Source organism: Drosophila gunungcola, unplaced genomic scaffold (genome assembly GCF_025200985.1).
Source record: "Drosophila gunungcola strain Sukarami unplaced genomic scaffold, Dgunungcola_SK_2 000001F, whole genome shotgun sequence".
NCBI classification, from domain to species: domain Eukaryota; kingdom Metazoa; phylum Arthropoda; class Insecta; order Diptera; family Drosophilidae; genus Drosophila; species Drosophila gunungcola.
Window position 1 is genome coordinate 8,048,448 of NW_026453197.1, and position 20,815 is coordinate 8,069,262.

Sequence of the window (20,815 nt, forward strand, 5' to 3'; positions counted from 1 at the left end):
AATTTTGTTTTGTCTTAATTTAGAAAATTTGTGCCTTAAAAAGCATTTCCTCTAGGAAGTCAATCTAATATCCCCTTAAATCCTTGATATATTGGACATATCCCCACCTCTCTCCTTAGCCACACACCAAGTTATGCGATGTCAGGCCGAAGAATCTCCCCTATTAACAGGATTTCCAACACCTTTTGGCAGGACCTTAGAGCCAGGAAGAGCGTCCTTCCTTTGGACAGAGTCCGCAGAAAAAAAAAACCCACACAAACATAAAGCAGTCAAGGAGCCGTCAAGGAAAAAATCATTGCACCGGGCGGGCGGGTGAACGGCCAACAACAATGCGGCCAAGGAAACCCAAAGGACATCGCATCTGCGTCTGCGTCTGCAGGCAGGCAGGAGAATTTGGGAATCAGCAATCACAAATCGGTGCTGGAAATAATGTCAACTCGAGGGTGGCGCGTTGGTGGCTTGGCATTGACAGCTGCAGCTCAGCCCAGGACTTTGCTCCTTTGGCGCGTCTTCGTCTTGGGCCTTTGGCCGTTGGCTTGGGTTTTCTGATTTTCTGTTTTCAGTTTTCGGTTTTTGGCAAGACGTGCATCTGTTTGCCCTCAGCCCAGCAAAAATCGAGTCTCGATTCGGACGTTGACTCGCATCTGCGGGCGCACAATGGCGAGTGGCGAGGAGTAAATTTATCAAGTACACCAAAAAAAATATAGCAATCAGTGCGAAATATGCGTTAGAGATAATGTAGTTTTACTACTTTTCAGTAAAGTCTATACGCAGTAATAAATAATGATCAATATTGGTGTCATATTTGACATTTAGTAACAACAACTGTATCTTTAAAAATATATTAGCGAACAAGTTACTGAAATCTTGGCTCAGCTTGAAGCCTTGAAGCTATAGCTACATTTAAGTTCGCCTGTAATGTAAATAAAAAAATTAAATAATTGTATTAATAATCATAAAAAACTAAAAAATTAATTTAATCAAAATTCAAAATAAATGAAAGCATATTTACTGAAACCATATAAACCATATATTTGAGTATTTTTGAATATACTCAAACTACCTTTCGATTTCTTTGAGTGTACTGGAGAACTCCATTTATGATCGTCATCGGAATACGAGTAATCACAGTCGGGGCACAGGACACAACAATAGTGCACCGTTCGAGATTTTTGAGCACATTTCTTTTTTGGCGGCATGCCCCGGATCCTACCTGAGCCACATCCTTTGTCGACTCCTGGCCTGCCCTTTGATTCCGAATTTTGGATTTCATTGCACGACTGGAGGCTGTCGGAATTTGAATTGGACTTCTGGGGTAATGCAACCGCAATTGTTTCGCCGCTTTGTTCTCGCTGGCGTTTTGGCATGTGCAGGGATTCTTCTCGAGTCGGGCAAATGAGTTCCGTTCTCGATTCCCTTTGTCATCGGCTATGCAGATGCATATTCCTCAAGATATGGAAGGTTGCATCACAGCTGCCCAAACACTGGCCTCCTAACGGAGCAACTGAAGTTGGGAAGATGGAAAGCGGAACCTTTTCAAGGATCGATGGAATAATAATAATAATAATAATAATAATAATAATAATAATAATAATAATAATAATAATAATAATAATAATAATAATAATAATAATAATAATAATAATAATAATAATAATAATAATAATAATAATAATGCTCGATATGGAAATCACACGGATTTTAATCTATAATTTAATATTTATTCTGGATGAATAGGCTTACCAAATTTTTCCAAAAATGAGTTTAAAGTCACTTTGAGGTACTTGTTATCATTATTTTTTTAAGCAAAAAAAATATTTTATTTTAAATTTGCAAATCAATTTTTATTTTTAAATATAACCTGATAGATATATATAATTAGTCCCTCCCCCATTTCAATTTCTCACTGGAGATTGCCAGTTGGCCGGGTTTTTCGGGAAAAAAGTCCATCAAGAAACTGCCGAATTCGTGGGAAACCCCTGACCAGTTTGTGTCCTTCGCGGGAATGGCCAATCCTTTAAGGGCATGGCTCGCATAATGTGCCCACATTAACACCAATCAATCTAATCCCAAATTCAATCATTTAAAAGCGACAACAATTAACGTGGAAATGAAGATTTCACTGGAAATCCCGCTGCAGCAGGGGCGAACAATGTGCCCAGTATTTACAATTACAAATTATAGAAGGCATTATCCTGCGGCCATTTCCATGACAAATGATCTGCGATAATGTTCTCGGGAGTGAGAGCAATCAATCGAGTGCAACACGTTCTAACGATTTACATGTCAAGTTGACGAGAGTTGTCCTCCAACAATGGACTGGCGCTTCGTGTGTGTCCAGGTGTACCCCCTTAACCACCATAAATACTCTTCGATTTTAGCTTCGATCGGGGTTTCACTTTCATTTGTCACTGCTGTCTGACACCTTGTTATGCGGAGATATTCATCGAGGGTCCGAAGACTCCCCCCTTTGCGAGCGTTAGCAAACACAGTTGCGGCGGTTTCAAAATTTCGATTATGCTCGCGTGATAATTATGCGTGCAATCGTAAGCTTCCCCTCTGGAATGGTATAAATTAGGTATTGGGTCGCTCTGGTTCTGCTTTCTGCTTTGCCTTTGGCTTTGGCTCGGCTTGGTTTTATCGGTGGACGACAATCGGTCTCATTGTTTCCGTTTCCCACCGTCGTCTGCCTTTTTGTACGAATTGCGTCTTTGGAAAGGCCCATTCCATATACAACCGTCCACTCCCCATCCTCGATCCAAAGTCGTCCAGCTGCGGCTGTAAATTTTATGGTTAACTGCGGTCCGACATTTGTGCTATTTAACCTTTTTGTCCCAGCGATCTGCGCGGGGCAAAGATCCCCGATCCACGTGCGACTCTATTTGCTCTGGCTCTGGTTCTGTATGCTAATAGGTTTTGTCTGGAGGGAGCACGTATAAACAAAGTACCTACTCTTACTTACAACCTGCAATTTGGAAATAGGGTAGGAAGTTCTGGAGTCTATATAACTTTTACTCTAAAAATTCACAGCCATAAGAGTTTAAAAATAAAGCTTAAATCTTTAAAATACATTGTTATTGTTTGTTTAAAGTCTTATGTACTTATGAATTATAAATTTCTTGATAGGATAATTGTTATTAAATATTTAACAGGGCTGATAAAAATGTATTTATATATATTATGACATATGTTCCGAAAAAAACTCAAACTTTTATGACTCTGAATTTGCATTAGCTAAAATTGTAATCAACAGAAAGTGATACTCCTAAAAAAACATATAGCCAGCTTTATCGGAGTTGGCACTTCCACTCCCAGATTTGTATTTGTAAATACAAAAATACAAATATAGCCAGCTTTGTCGGAGTTGTTACATTCCACTCCCAGATTAACACACAACGGAAAGGTTTTCCGTACACTGGATGTCACATTTTAAGTCTGATCGAGCCTCAGAAAACTCAATTGTAAAGCCAGCACTAACGGGAGCTTAAAAAATTTAGTAAATTCGGTTCTATTCAGTTTCAATTTTCGGCCAGAGATAGGAAGTCCGGCGGGCGCAGAGTGGAAGGATGGAGGAATATTCGCGGGAGCCGTGTCCCCATCGCATCGTAGACGATTGCGGAGGAGCCTTTACCATGGGCTGCATCGGAGGCGGGCTCTTCCAGGGACTCAAGGCGTTCCGGAATGCGCCGCAGGGCATTGGCCGCAGGGTGGCCGGCAGTGTGGCTGCCATAAAGTCCAAGTCGCCGGTGATTGCGGGCAGCTTTGCGGCCTGGGGAGCCGTGTTCAGCATCGTGGACTGCAGCCTGGTGCATCTGCGCCAGAAGGAGGATCCCTGGAACTCGATCGTGAGCGGAGCAGTGACCGGCGGAGTCCTGTCATCCCGCAATGGTGTGGCCGCCATGGCAGGCAGTGCCATCATCGGAGGCATTCTGCTCTCCATGATCGAGGGTGTGGGCATTCTGTTCACCCGGATCACGGCGGACCAGTTCCGGAACCAGGCGCCGGTAACTGTTGCGGAGGCCAACGGAGGATTCGGCGACTTGGAGACTTCACCTGGCTACGGATACTCTGGTGCTCGGCAGGCCAACGTCACTAGCTAAATTTATGTTATCGTTCTCCCGCCAAAGGATCTCCTTCGATTCTTTCTCAAGTGTCTGCGATTTTGAAGCCACTTTAACGATTTTTTTTAAATTTAAACTGAAGCTACGGTTGGCACAAAAAAACGTTAAGTATCGTTCTGCTGCATTCACTGCCTGTCAAAAATCTATAAAGAAAATCAATTTACAAAATCAAAAATAAATGAACATCAAAATTTTAGTAATTGTTTGGAAAATTTCAATAATCAGTATTAGAAAATGTTTTTAATTTTTAAAAATATTGTTTTGGATTCTATTATGCAAAAGAACACCGTTGTCTGGTTGTATTAATTTAGATCTTAATAATGTCTATTACTTTTCAAATGTTATTATCTTCTAATTAAGAAATCATTAATAGGCCAATTCTTGCTTAAGATGACTACTTTAGGCTTCGCATTTGACACGGTTTGTGGTATTTTCGTAAATAAGAATACCTCAACAGGTAGTAGGGTGCCTCACACTTGCCCGAATCCACGACAAAACCACCTGACGCGTGTCATAGGTCAGCGTGAGATATTTTTGCAAATGTTTACCTGTTCGAGGTGTGACTTACCTACCTGCCGCTGCTGCGCCGGCGCATAAAGGCAAGTGTCACGCGAGGGGGTGTGGCCTCTTTACAACCTGTCCACTCGAAATGACCGCGGTGTTCTGGCCATTGGGCAGGATGCTGAGTGCCACTGGCTACCGGCCACATGTCCCGCGCTCAGCTGGAAAATCTCGAGCGTTCTCGAATTAGAATTTTCCCCTGGCAAGGCAAAAAACCAAGGGCGAGGACGATTTCCCAGCGATGAGCACACACATGGAGAAATGGCAACGGTGGGAATGATGGAAGTCGAGCCCAGTTATAAAATCGTGGGAAAACGCCGCCGCCCACGAGGAAATCCCTTTTCGGTCGACATGGAAATTTCTTGAATAGATGCCCAAACAACATATGTAACTTTAGCTCGTGTGGTTTTTTTTTTCCTTTTCGCGAGCGCCGACTCCTTGTCGTAATGTGTGCGAGATTTCTCGCCTTGAGGAATTCCGCAACAAAACATTTGGACACGCCTGGCGCTACGGGAAAAGCACACATTTTGGCATATAGCATACAGCATACAGAATACAGCAAGATCATCATGTGGCCCGGAGCAGCAGGATGTGTGGGAACTGCGCTGGGAATCCAAGGACTCGCACCTACGCATAGTACGTGCTCTGGTCCGGACCAATCACCCACATGTGTGTCCCGTTCTGTTTGTTTTCCCAGCGCCGCAGTTGGAGTTTTGCCATGTGTGAGATGATGGGCCAGGAGAACTGCCTCCTGGGAAAGCGGAGAGCCCAGCGAAGTCGAAGGTAGGAACGAGGTGAGTGGAAAATGCATGTGGCACTTCGCTGGAACACATACCTTATATTCCTATACAGAGGGGCATTACTGGAAAAAACAGTGGTTAATTTAGAAATATTTTATGAACATAAAGATGATAACAGAGCTTTAAATATATTTATAATACAAACTAGAAGTCATTTATTTATATTTAAATTAAAATACTTAATAAAAACACTGTTAACACTGTTAAGGGAAATACTACGTTCCCAATCCAATTATTTTAGACTCAATTTAAATATTTTTCGATTTTTAGTTATTTAAAATATAAAAACACTCCAAATTTCTGTTTGACTATTTTCGGAATTTTTTTAAATATCTGATAATTTAACTTTAATTTAAACCATTTATAAATAAAATAAAAGGTTCTTAAAATCAAATTGGAATTTTTTTATATCTTATATTTTCCACATTGATTTAAATATTTTACTATAAAATCATGCATTTGAATTTGCATTGTTTTTATATTGAATTTTAATTTATTACATACAGTTTTGAATATTTACTATATATATATTTATTTTTACTTTTCAAATTCTATATCAGTAAAGAAACTCTATTGCCTTGTTATCTGGCATAAAATTACTTTCAAGATTACCCTTAACTTTAATTGACATTCAAAAATTATTAATCTTTGAAAAAATAATTGCTAATGATAGAACCAAATTTTAAAAAGAACTAAACCTTTTTTCCCTCTGTAGATAACGCATCGGACCAAGTCCTCAAACAGTTCACACCTTCGCCTGGACAGGCTTGAGATTGGTAATGAAAATAGGACCGAAACGGGGCATGTGGCCAGCACATGTTTGGCACTGGCCAACAAAACACCTCAATGCGAGAAATCAACCCAAATGGTGGATTTTTTCGCATGCTGCGCCCGCATGGCGCTAAACGCGAGCCATTCGCCAAAAATTTAAAAAGACATGCCTGAGATATTTTCACTGGGAAAAGTTATAAAGAGAAGACCTTTATATTAACAAGTTTAAGTAAAATAACGTAAAAAATGTTTCTGCTTAATTAAAAAATATTTAAAGCAAAAAAATTTCAACTACTCAAATGTAATGCCACAAAAATATACATTTTCGTCCAGTATCAAAACCTTGGCACATGTCAAAGTCAAGTTCAACGCAAATCAAGTCGAGGCGTATTAAAGGAATTCTTTCCGACTTGCTGGCACCTTTTCCAAGCTCTATGCATTAGAGGATTTGCATTTCGTTGAGTGCCAGTTGGATTTCGTATTTCAGAAATCAGGCGCCAAAAATCTCATGCATAATATGACACACATTTTCAAGTGGGACTGGGCTAAGTCTGCACGCAAACCAATGCATTTATTTATTGTTAGGTGCATAAATTAGACTCCAGCCCCCAGAAAACTGAGGGTAGTTCACAACAAGTTCAAGGGTGCTGTGCTACACAGCAAATTTTTAGGTTGATAATAACAAAGCAATAGATTTCAACAAATATATCTCTTAATGGAAATTAAAAAAATTTAAAATTTGTAAATAACAAGTTTAAAAATCCTATTATTTTCTTAATGTATAGGCTTGACATATTTTAAGCATTTGTTTTATTAATTCAAGAGGGCTTTTAGTTTGTTATTAACATTTTTAACATTCGTTGGTTTTCTGACAACTGTACCTCTCCTTACAAAATTCTGAACGCGACTTGGAGTTTCGGTACCAAAAAATAGAGCATTGCACTCGAATTCAGGGAATTAGGGGGTTAAGTTGGACACACAAAAAAGTGTGCACTGCAATAGTTTGCAAGGCAATGACTCTTTCTCGTATGGCATGATCTACAGATCGACTCAATTTGCATTATTTCAACCGCATCGATAATCGCTTTCAATTTTCAACTGCCGCTTACATTTGCATGTTTTCGGCTGATGAAATTGATGAAATCATCGCCAAGAGCAGCTGCCGAAAATTCTTTCACAGCTTTGGGGAAAACTGCATCCATCGAGGGCTGCGTAATCTCGAATCCATGATCCACCATCCAGCTCTGACCTTATCCCAAAAAATTCTATGAAATTCGTCTGAAAGGTTCAGGTGATAAGACTTAAGTAAGTAAGTGTTCTGCATTGTCGAACCATTTCTTGGAATTTTCTGGGAAGCCCCCCGAAGAGAATTCGCTGCTGATGTGGTAGGTTAGGAATAAAACCGCCAATGAATCAAAAGTGGAGTGTGCGGTTTATTGACCTAAATGAAGGTGACTCAAAGGGAGTGAATTCAGTCTTATAAAACAGCATTAAATGGACAAAACTATATGGAAAAATTACATTTCATTAAAAAAACATTTTTGAAAAAATAAAATTAAAAAGATTGTAATAAATATATACTGCTACATTCCTTCTTTAGTAAAGATAATTTGTAATGTTTTAATATATGATTAAAATGACAGGTTTCTATGTAAATACATATTTATCTATATATTATAATATAAAGGCATTTATTGTTGACACTCACTTCATGAGACCTTTTTCAGTTTTTAAAATATTTTTTCCTTTAATGAACTTTATTAACTAGGGACTAAATTTTTGGCCTTTTTTTCTTAGCCCCCTTCATGTTATGCAACTTCCTTGATAAATCAGTTATGTTTCCCATTCCCTCATTAGGCGATTTGTGGACCCCAGCTCCTTTTGCCTTTGTTTGGCCTATGCTGCCGCCAAGGGCTCAACTTTGCGCTTTTCCAAGTCATTAGGCCGAATTAAACGCGGCAAACGGAACGCAGAATCGAAGGCAAATGGCAAATTATTCACTGTCAGGCAGCAGGCGAATGCAAACGCAGAATGCAAATGCAAATGCAATGGAAAATGCTGTAAATGCTGTAAATGCGGTGGAAAAGTGCAACGGCGGGCAAACAATTGCAGTTACTAAGTACGAAAATATTATTGCCAAATGGTCGCGCCATCGATTTCGGTCGGTTGATAAGGCGGCAAGTCGGTGGAGTCGATGAAGTCGATGGAGTCGGGGTTTCGTTTCAGCGGTATCGGTCTAAAATCCATTGTGGCTGCGGCTTTTCAAGGCGAGTAGCTTCAGGTCCTAAACCGCCGTCAATTGTTGACTTTAATTTGTTTTATTGGCGAAATACGAAATCCGAAATCCGAAATACGAACGACGAGCGAAGGAGCGACGATGTCGATAACGCTAACTAAGCGGGTCAGGGCTGCCGGGTTATTGTCTATCGCTAATAGTTGAGGCACTTTTTGTTCTAGACTCTGGGCCTGGGCTCACACATTGGCCCACCGCCGCCTTATGGATACACACGTCGTATACGCAACCTGAGCGCAATTTGCATAACAAGGCGGATGGCAGCGACAAGTCTTGATACCTTTAATGCCTTTAGGAAGTCGCTCGCAACAGTCCCGACCTAAAAAACAAACAGAAAATAAACGAAATAAGAAAAACATCAGCACAAAGCCAGCAGCACATATCTGTTTACAATAACAAAGCGGGAGGAAAGATCGTGGTTTGTGGGGCTTTCAGTTTGCGTCCGAACTATCCGCACAATAGACAGGTCCCATAATAATTGTGCAGTGTGCTGCATGGACCCACTTATCTTTTATGTAAATTACCTGCCATAACAATTTCTGACTGCGACTCCAAGTCCAGGTCGTCTTCGTCTACTGTTACAATTCGGGAAGTCGAATCAAAGCAGAAGTATGGTACTTATATATAAATGCGAGCACAATGCAAATTATTGTCGAAATGTTTAATGACAAACTGTTGATGCCACGTCACGAACTCTGGCCAGTTTGCCGACTTTTCTCCGACTTGTGGAGAAGTCCCCAGTACCCAGTCCACAGTCGTCAGTTTCTAGTCAGGCGGTTCACGAGTTTGTAACGGATTTAATGTCATAAGCGGGCATATCAGGTTCATCCAAACATCCAAACATCCAGGCATCCGCATCCGCAGATCGCCTTAGAAAGTGCCACGCAGCAGATGGATGGCCTCTTTCGATCTAGATTTTGAGTTGGTCAGTTCTTTTGGAAGAGAAAAACGTAACTTATAGCATATGCTACTTATGATCAAATAGGCATTTTAATTGTTTAATTTTATTTATTTATTTTTTAGATACGAATTTGAACATATAACGTCAGGTGGTAAATCGTCTATAGTTACTAACCCTCGATTCTTTTTTATGAAAAATAAAATAAAAATAAAATTTATAAAGTGTTATTGACAAATTATAAAATAACGAATAACAAATGTATTTCAGTACTAAACCTTAAATAACAATGACAATATACTTCATATTATTTACAAACTCCTAGCCTTTTTTCCTTTACACATTAATTAATTATATTATTAGAATTGTACTCGTAAAGGTAAAATATTTAATTATAGTATTGTCATTTATTAAAATATTGTTAATGAAGGAGAAGCATTTCACAACCATTGAATTAAAAATAAATATAAATGTATGCAAACTAGTAATTTCGCTATTATTTTTAATTGAACAAAATGCCTTTTTAATTTTATAAATTCTATCTAAGGCAAATAAATTAAAACACGATAACGTAAGTCACGCAACGTGTTCAACAACCCCCAGTCTTGAACGTTTACTATACCGTATCTCAAGTGGCACTCCGCCTAATCAGCGCCTTCTTATCAGCCCAAAGCTCATTTCGGTCCTATCAACTTTCCCAGTCATCCAGTCACGCCCACCCACTAGTGACCTTGGCAGCTTTTCCCACGCACTCTTATCAGCAGCGTATAAAGAAAATTCCATCGATCGATGGGGTTCGGTATGCTGGGAACAGGAGCGGAGCCCGCAGTCATAACCTACCCCAACATCGGGATGCCAAGGATTCCATGGATGCCGAGGATGCCGAGGATGCCGAGGATGGCGGGCATTCCAAGGATACTATATGTGAGCAGCCAGCAGCCAACTGCGCACGCTTATGTTGGCCTGGAACTTTTGGCATTCTTATCATTTCCCAAGAGGCGTGTGAAAATCGATGTTGTACAGCGGAAAATGCGTGACGTAATGGGGAAAAGCACAGGAACAGTGGGCTTCCTGGGTGCCCGTTAGCTGATAGTTGACGAGCGGAGTCGGAGCCGAAGAGGCACTGTCTCCTTTCCACTCGGGAAAATCTCTGCATCCCCCTCTCCCCTTTGCAGCGAGTGTCACACGTCCACCCACCTAGCAGAAATTATGACAGCTGGAGGTTCCAACTCACGTCTGATACCCTGCAGAGTTCCGAAGAGATGGGGTATGCCTAAGCTTTCGGTAAGGGCCAAGCGCTTGCTCACAAAAATTAAAATTTTAAAACATTAGATTTTTTAAATAATTATACATAATGTTTAAAATTTTTCTATAAACTAAACTACTTACTCATTAATTTCAAATTTTTTTGTAAACTAAAAGTAATTTGAGAAGAGTAGAGTATTTAAACACCTATTGTTATATTATATTTCTCAAACTATTGGTAATCAAAAATCAATGTTCTAAAATATCAAGTATGTAAATAAATACTTTCAAAAGTAAAAAATAAAGTGATACCACAGTAATGACAGAACCTTAGTTGAAACAAAGACTCTATAACAATGTAGAGTATTACAGAGTCTTTGAAATTAAGCCTCATTGAACTAAAAACAAAAATTGAAACTTATCGTGATATAAATGTAACTATAATTATTTAGTATTTGCTCTTATACTAAGTATACCAGTTTTTTATCCAACGCCAGTTAAACATAAGCTAAATATATATATTTTTTTTGGTTGATGGTTTTCGGTTATTTACAAATGTAAGTTTCGATTAAACAGATGAAGTAAAAAGAATAGCCACCAATTTTAAATAAAATAAACTTTCTTTAAAGGTAAGTATATTTAGAGGTATCACCTTGTCGACTACCTCGCACCCCATTAAATAATCGAAAATCGGGGATACGCGCGTTCGCCTCCTCGGGGATCCTGCGCTTCTGTTTCGCTTTCTACACCATCCGCAACTCGTATCCCTGTTGCGCATCTGTGTGCGTTTCTGGAGTGCCACGCCCCGCAGTTTTCACCTTTGAATAACTCCGCCACTTAGGAATTAGTTTTTTTTTCGGTTAACATTCGGTGGCTAGTGGGCCAATATTTTGGGGGTGGAACTGGGGATGCTGGCACAGCGTTAGTTTAGTACGTGCGATGCTGTTGGCCGTTTTGGTTGCCTGTTAGCCCAAAATGCGTGTCGCTGTGATAATGTGATGTGCGCTGCGCTTGTGTGCGGCGATAGAGAAATTATGGGGTGGCACACAGTGGGCGGGAAAGTTTGGCGGAAAAGCGTGTGCTGGATGCAGCGGCTTGGTCGCTTCTGATCGCCCGTTACATTTGAGAAGTAAAATCTACGCTATGTCGTACACTTGAGCCAATCTTCTCTATAAAAAATATATAAAATTTAAATCCCAGCTAACATTTGTTTGAGACGAAGGCAAAAAAAAAAAGCGGAGGACAAAAAACGTTGCAAATAGGATTATCCAAAGGAGTCACTTGCCGGGCGGCATGGAGTGGGTGGTGGCTGGACGGTTGGGTGGCTGGGCGGCTGCTGCTCAAGTGAGCAACTCCAAATCCACCACTCAACCGGCATGTCCTTCAAACCGCATGCCCACACCCAAATTTTTAGTTCGGTATTCATAGAAATTCCTGCGAAACACGCACACAAGTGAAAATGTTGAATTTTGGCGCCTTCGTCGACCAGGCGAGCAGGAAAAACAGGATGCAGGATATGCCTGGCTGGGATTTGAGAGAGCACTTGAGCCACCCCTGTTGCCATAACAACAGCAGCTGCGCGCGCTCTCTTTCCATCTTTCTCTCTTTCGCTCGCTTCAAGGACTCCAAGGACTCTTCACAATGTTTTGCCCTGACCTTGTTTTCACTCTCGTTGAGCACTCGCAGGCCATCTCGCTCTTCGGAATGTGCAACCGGATGTGTCGCCTTCGTCCTTTCGCTGTTCGCCGGTTCAACAGGATGCTTTTTGCGTTTGATTTCAGGGACAAATATAATGATTGATGGACCTGGTTGCTATGGCAAAAATCCCATTGCGTGAGGGAATGTGTGTCGTCAGTGTGTCTGTGTGTCTGAATGGGAAAGGAAGAAAGGGAGAAAGAAAGAGAGAAAGAGAGAACAGCTGATGTGGGCGGAAAACCCCCAGTTCGGTGGGTGGGAAAATTCACGGGTAAGACGAGGTCACAGCTGACAGCCAGGGAATCCCCTCAAGTATACTTGGAACCAACTTGTTACCTACAGAAAATGTGTGTTCATTTCTCTATTAAACATAAGTATAAAAAAGCTTAATGTTACACTCAAAAGATAAATTATCCCTACCAAAAAATAAACATTGTATTATGCCTTTTATTTTGCCTTTTCAACCAAGAAAATATTAACTTCAAATCGTTAAGTTATAATTTAGAAAAATTTTTAATGATTACAAAAATCTAAATAAAATAAAATGCCTTTTACTTTTCAATTTAAAACCAAAATGGGAACTTTGAAAACGATAAATTAAAATGAATATATATTTACATGCACTTTTGTTCACCTATGAAGTGCTTGTTTTATAATCTATTACTTAAATTTGCCAGAAAACTCGAAACTCAAGTAGATTAAATTCTAAACGACAAGTGGTCAAGAGATTAGGTAACCCCTGTCCAGGGGCGGTTTATGTGCTGCCATTTGAAACCGATTGGCTGCCCCCACATGACCCAATCGACCCAAATAATTGTAATTTATATGCCAAATGTTGAAAATAAAATCGAAACTCTAATAAATGAGTGACCGGCATTAATGAAAACCAAAATCCGCTGCTGGCCGGTGGAAATCGAGCTGAGACTAATGTGAAATGCCTCGAAGAGATTTGGCCAGATAACCAGATTCCGTTTTCCAGTTGCCAAATGTTTTTCCTATTTTCGGATATTATGGCACACGCCCTCCCAGCCACCACGCCCACATGGCAGCACCTCCGCCTCCATTCTCTTTATTAGAGTGGATTGCGAAGAATTCTTGGGGGAGCCGTCGCGAGGTAGCCCTGTCTTATCGATCACCCACCTGGAAAGGTCAAAGTTGGGGGTTTCCCCCCAGCACCCGCCGCCGCCCCCCCCCATCGATTCCCTGGCCGACAATCCTTGGTGATCTGCACGTTTCGCTCATTTGGCTAACGTGATAATAAAGTGCAAATAATATGCCTCACACAGTTGAAGTCGAAAACGAAAATTTGCAGACAATTGTTGGCCCAGCCAGCCAACAGCCAACACTCGGTGATCTTGCAACTGCGATATCTGTTGCTGCTGTTGCTCTTGCTGTTGCTGTTGTTGCAGCCTGTTGCAAGTTTTCCGCAATCGATGCAACAGCAACAACAACAGCTACAACAGCAACATGGCATTATCGCTGATGGAAATGCACCTGACGCTGGATATCACGGGCCTTAGCTGCAGTTTGTGGTATTTGCACGACTTCGGTTGGGGCGTTGGTTGCCACTAAGGCGAAACCGAACTGAAATGGGGTTCAATCCGGCTAGCAAAAGTTGGTCCATTCTAACGCACTAGCAGCCACGTAAGGTTGTGGGCAGCAGCAGTTGCAACAGCAACATCACTCGGAAAAATACATTATATTAAAATCTAAATTATTTAAACTCTTTCAAACCTTTCAAACATATACACGTTCGTGCACAAATCGTAAAATATTTCTCCTAAATAAAAAATAAGTAAACAATAACTCTTGAGACTTTTTCATTAGATTTAATGACTATTCTTGGATAATTTCTAATCGTTTTTTCATAGTTTAGTTTTGATCAAATTAACTTAATTTGTTTTAAATCTTTAGTGTATAAAACCTATGATAATAATAGCCTTTAAAACATGTAAAAGTTTGTGAACAAATTGTCAAATGTTTCTCTTTAATATTCAAACCATTTAAAAGATTCATAATTAGAAATTATTAATTATTCCTAAGACTTTTGCATTAGATTAACTATGACTATCCATAGATAATTTATAAACATTTGTTCTTAGTTTGGTTTTGTTCGAATAAATTTATTTTGTTTTTAAATTTTTACTAAAAGAGATAATTAAGAACTAAGCAATGTAATAAGATTGTAACTACTTTTGAAAGCAACATTATGGGAATATACCTTTGAGGCCCAGTTTTTGTTTGCCCTTAGAAAGTTTAAGGTTCTTGCAACTAAGTTGTTCCAGTGCAAGTGCAACAACCGGAGCCAGAGCAAAGTGCAACGCCAACCCGATTCTCTGTTTTCGCCCGCAGGCTCGTCTCTCGACATTTGCAAAAAGCTACGTTGCAGCTCGTTATGCGGCAATTACTCGACAAACAATTTTTACCTTTAGCCCCAAGTTCAAATTTCAAAATCAAAATCAGCAGCAGCAGCGGCAGCAGCAGCAGCAGCAGCAGCAACAGAAACCTGGACCTGTAGCCAGGTAATTGGGCTCCTCTCCCCGACTCTTGTAAGATTTCCCATGGGTAACCTGTTGGATCGACCGTCCGGCGAGCAACTGTAATCACTCACTCAAGCCGACGGATCTGCACAGAAAAAAAAATTTGCATACACATAATATGGGGATATTAAAAAGAAAATTTCATTAATATATGATGAAATTAAATAGAAAAATTCTCTTGATATAGAAGTAATTTATTAAATATCTAAAAAAAATATAAACACATTCCTCTAATAACTTTTTATAAAGCAATCGTTTGTATTTAAAACACCTTTTTCAAATTTATATTTTTTAATTTTTTACAATCAACTATCTAAAAATAAAATATTTTGTAGCCACTTATAAACAGTCGATTATTTTATTCTTATAAATTCATAATTACATTTTATAAACACACAAATTTCTTCGCTGTGTGTGGCTGCAACTGGCGAACGACTCGAGCGGTCCAAGGTGTTAGCCAGTCAGTTTGTCAGTTTGCCAGTCTGCCAGTCTGCAAGAGTTCGCATAGGGACACGAACTTCAAATCAAAGCCAGGCTAAGTGCCGGGCTGGTGGCCCACAAAGGGATGGCGGATTTGCATGTGGCAGGCCGAGTGCTGGGAGCTCGTGGAATGCGGCGAGCCACATAAATAGTTATAGATTGTTGCGCTTTTTCGGCAGCCTTGCCGCCATCACACAATCACACAGGTTGCCTTCGGAAGGGCAGACAACTTAATTGTGATCCGCCACAAAGTGCTGCTGGTGCATCAGCCCATGGAGATTTTCCATTTGCAGGCAGGGAATTTGGGTTGCCAGCGGAATGTGTGCTTCCCATGGTCACAATAGCTGACTATTCCGTACAAAGTTCCACCAACGAAAGGGCCTTTTTTTACAGTTGAATAATTTAATTTTTACCATGTTTAAGAATTTAATTTAATTTTTTAGCAAAATAATAATATTTAAAACCATTTTTAATAAAGTTTACCAACTTATTAAAGAAATTTCTATCTATCAAAATAAACGTTTTCAACACTGAATAATTTTTATTTCCCAAAAATTAAATTGAATATTAATTCAATAAAGAATAAATACAAATTTTTTCAAAATTTATTAATACAAGCTAAACATTATTTTTTTAAATATTAGCTATAGCTATCTATAGATAACCAAATTTATTGAGTGTTTACAAATTTATAATCGTATTTTGAAGACTAAAACATTTTTATTAATTCTTTAATTTCAGCATAGACTTATTGTACAACAAATGTAACAATGGAATTAAAAAGCTTGTTAACACAAATCCGAAATGTAACGCTTAATAACTTTTGACTCGCATTTCATTCATTGCAGAAATACCTTCTGCGGTAAGGCAAATTTCCAAATCGCCAGAAATCCAAGCCTCCACTAAAAGATCTTGGCAACAGGATTTTAGTGGAACAATAACATAATTTGTGTTAGATTTCGCCCGCACACCCCACACCTCACATGTTTGGCCGCCCACAAATGTGGCGAAAATTGGCAATAAGCCGGGCAATTAGCAAGCATTTTCACGCACTGCACGCGTTCGCGATGTTCGCCGAGTGTTCGCTGATGGCCAAAACGTGAGCGAGGCGTGAGCATAAATACGATGGAAAATGGCAGTAATTAACGAGAGTGGAAATCGGATTCGCAATGGAATGGAAATGGCAATCGAAGTCGCGGCGCGGCTCGGATTTTCCCCCAACCGCCAGCAGTTCAGTGGCCGTTTTCATAAACATAAAAAGCCAATTTCAATAACATTTTGCACTTCCCCGACCAGTTTGTTGATGCTGTTGATGCAACATGAAACGGCGGCAGCAGCAACATTTGATGTTGCTCTTCCAGCAGCGGCAGCGGCAGCAGCAACAGTTGCTGTTGCTACAAATTTGTTGCTGCTAGAATATCGTTTATTGAAACATTAATTGCCCATGTGAAAATCGATTCTCGTTGCCATTTAGTGGGGGTTTAGTTGCCGCCCGTCGAAGTGAATTTGAATTTGCATTTGCAATTTTTCCTGTTCAAGACACTTGTTTTCATTTCTTTTTGCTGCTTTGGGGTCGTCGAATGTGTGGCCCTCCGCCAGCTTCCTGTTGCCATTGCGATAATTGAAATCTGGTGTTGGACATTTTTGTGTGCCATTTGTGCTGGTGATGTTTGGCTGAGATTTGTGGTCACTAACTAGTTACTAGATTTTAACAAAGAGTAACATCAAACGAGTCTATAAAAACAAAATAAACGAACGAAAAAACGGAAGAAAACGCAAGCTAAAATAAATAAATAATAAACCAAGTGCCCCCTGTTTGTTTTACCAATCTGAAGTCTAATCGTGACAGTTCTGCGCATTCTCATGGGCAATTGAGTTGATTTGAGCCTATGCTAATGTTTTGGGGTCTTGACAATCAACAATTGAAATGCCTTCAATTGCACTTCACAGCTTAATCACAAGGCACAGCCAAGTCAACAGTTGTAACACCTACACTAGACAACACAAAACGATTGACAACCTGAACTGTCAACGCATTGAAAATCGCTTGAGTGACGGCCTGAGGTGACCACGCCCCTTCACCCTCCCATAAGGCACTGAAAAAAATGTACTTTTATAAGACATAATAAGATATGTTTATATGTTTGATAATGTAGTATTTATTAGTATTAAAAATTGATTGGATGGCATTTTAGCCTCCCATTAAACACTAACATTTTTAATTAATAACGGAAAACTAATAACTATTTTTACATGCTTCAATCAGTTAATTTGAGGAACTACTGCATACGAATATGAAAAACATTTTGTATTGTTTTATATGAAATTAACATTTTTTATTCAAATGTGAAGCAGGGTAAGAAAAAAGCGGAACAAAAATAGTTTTCTGTGTACTCTTGTTTGTCGACGCCGGTGGCAATCGAGGGAGAGCGAGAAAACATGTCCACACCACGAGGAAAAATAAAAGAGTTTTCATAATGAAAATGTCAACCCGTTGGCGGAGTGCAAAGTCCACTTTATAAGCAGGGGGAGTGCCAGGGGGAGGGGCAAATAAACAACAGAATAATACGGCAGCAAAGGTAGACAATAGTTCACAGACTGAAACTGCGAAATATCACGCGTGATTCATCGGCTTCAGCAACAGCAACAGCAACAGCAACAACAGCAGCAGCAACATCAACAGCAACAACAGCAACTGCAACAACAACGAGTGCAACAACTGCAACACCCACGCACGCACAAATGCATATGCAAATGCGTTTTTTATGCTTGTTAGAGCAACGCCTGCGTAGCCCAATGGAAATAGTTAACTTTTCTTATTTATTAAGCCAGCCAAGTCGTAATTATGCAAAACGGGCCAAGAGCTACAAATGTGTTGCTGATGGGACAAGAGCAAAAAATATAAAAAATTATATATATATATATGTTGCTAAGATACAAACAAGATATTGCCAAGGGCTTGCGAGGAAATTTATTTTGGTTTTAGTGGTCATAAACAATTAACTGATATTACAATTTCAATATATAGAGTGCTGATAGAAAACAAAGAAAATACACGTTCTGCTGGAGAGAAGCTGTACAAATCCTGTTTTATTGATGAATTTCCCAAGAAGTGAGAGACTCCAAATCACCAATTTGATTACACAATTGCCAAATATTTATCAAAACCGATGAACGAATCTATAGCTAGTGTACTTGAACTCTGCACTCGATAAACTTAACAGCCAAAGTGCAAACCGCAAACAAGCAGCCAGCAACAACCAACCGACAACAACCGACAACTAGCAGCAACACCAAACACCCAAACACCCAAACACCCAGACAACCGCAATCGCAGTTGGCAGCCCAAAATAGCAGACAGCAACACGATTTGTGGCATTCAAAAGTATAAGCAGCGATTTGCACCATCAGATCAGCGAGATAAGCATTAAGAATCTTTGACAGAAATTGGTTAACTTGCAGATACCAAACATTTATCATTGGGTATAGGGATTTACTTAACGGTTTGTCAACTAACAAATTGGGAACTAAATTATAAACCATAAAAGAAATATAAAATTGTACCTCTTGTTACAAGTTTTTAAATGTTGAAATGTCTTTAATAATTATAAAAATTGGTTGAATTGATAAAAAGTCTTTTTTATTTAGCAAATAGTACAAAACAGATTTCTCAGAACCGAAGATTGTTTATTATAGAAAATACCACTTGAAACTTATATGGGCTACATTTTCTATTCAGGAACTTTCTTGTTCTTTAGTTTATTGATCATCCGAAATTGAGGAAAAATATTCGAAAAGGGTATAGGGATTTCCCCTGCCTTCGGTGGAAACCTTTTGGTTTCAGGGTGCCGCTGGCGTCGACTGGCAATCGCTGGATGGAAACCCGACGTGACCCGCTTTCTGGGCTTCCAGCTCAAAGGGCTTTAGCCCTGACAGTAGCACCCACTTTGGACTCGGATTTGGATTTGGATTCGGATTCGGCTGCAATTTTTGGCATCTCTGGCTGCGACAATTTGGCAATCATTTGCATATCGAGGCGCTGATCGGTGCAGCTTGGCATTTTGCATAAGCCTTTTAGCCGGGTGAGTGAGATTCATCATCCGCCAGAGAGTTTCCAACTCAATTAGAAGCCGAATAGTTGTTTTTACGTTGTTTACCCCAACTTGGTATGCGGTGCATAATGAAATCGAAATCGAAACCGAAATCGAAACAGAGTTCAATGTTTTGATTTTGAAATGTGATCAGAAAGTCCTTGAATAGTGTCATCGCCCGTGTCCGATTAGTTTACAAAATAGTCGAAATTCTTCCGCAATAAAAAAAGAAGGCGAAGAACAACAAAGGTCTGCGGAATGGAGATGATCTATTTAAGAGGCGGAATCCACTGCCCGAGACTTGTCTCCTTGCGTCAATAAGTCAACGCACCTCTCGTCTCATGAATTTTACTACGATTGCCGCTTTACGCACTATTGTCTGAATATTTTGCGTCTGATATTTTGTTTTCCTCTTGTTTTCCTTTTTTTTTTTTTTTTGAATTTCAAGCCAATTTATTCATGAGTTGGCGAGGTGAAGTTTTGCTGTCCGTCGAAAAAAATTAACAAAAGGAAACCAGGAAATATTGAACAAAATAGAAAAGCCTTACATTTTTAGGAATGATACCAAGACCTCCTTGAATCTTAAAACCCTCAACCCTCCCACCGAAAACAACATTCAAATTATTCAATAAATAAAATAAATATAAATAAAACTATGAAATAAGTAAACAAACAAAACACAAAACAAAAACATGAAATATTTACAAAATAATTGGTATATCCTACGAGAGCTATTACTTCTATAAATCTCTGTTAGCTTGTGGTTTTATTTTTAATTTTAACAACAAAATTATTATTTTGACATGTGTAAAGTTTGGTTTTGTAATAAAAGAATATTAGAAATTTCATTTTCATATGTTCAGGAACCATGTATTTTGGGGTCCTGATTACGAAAAATACATACAAACAAACAAAAGTTCAAGATCTAATTGAAATACAAATTTATTATTTAACGAGATATCGACCAAAATAGTTTGCTTTTGAGTCGTCATTTAAAACGAGCGCCGAATCTGGCAACCTCACCCAGATAGGGATGAGCAAACTTGCCAAACGCGTATCGATATAATACTTCGTTCGTGAGTGTCAGCGATATAGAACTGGAATGACACGTTAACAGTGGCAAGAAAACATCGATATTCACTGTTAAACATGGAAACGATATCTGGAAAGCATCGATGACATCGATGTTTCTGCAACGCTAACAGAGAAATGTTAGCTGTCCATTTTAAACTAACAGGGAAATGTAAGCGTAACATCTACATAACAGAGAAATGTTAGCCTAACATCGACTTAACAGAGAAATGTTAGCAAAACGTCGAG

General features: G+C 39.4%; 1 protein-coding gene across 1 annotated transcript; it reads left to right on the plus strand.

Annotated features, from left to right (window-relative positions):
- The first annotated feature begins 3,328 nt into the window (after positions 1 to 3,328).
- LOC128262285 (mitochondrial import inner membrane translocase subunit Tim17-B) lies at positions 3,329 to 4,317 on the plus strand. The gene is made up of 2 exons (XM_052996453.1): positions 3,329 to 3,461; positions 3,517 to 4,317. The coding sequence occupies exon 2, from the start codon at positions 3,567 to 3,569 to the stop codon at positions 4,098 to 4,100; it is 534 nt and encodes a 177-aa protein (XP_052852413.1). The 5' UTR covers positions 3,329 to 3,461; positions 3,517 to 3,566; the 3' UTR covers positions 4,101 to 4,317.
- Positions 4,318 to 20,815: the final 16,498 nt, after the last annotated feature.

Bases quoted from the DNA above. Each gene is read 5' to 3' on its own strand.
- LOC128262285 (XM_052996453.1), top strand. From the start codon at position 3,567: ATGGAGGAATATTCGCGGGAGCCGTGTCCCCATCGCATCGTAGACGAT.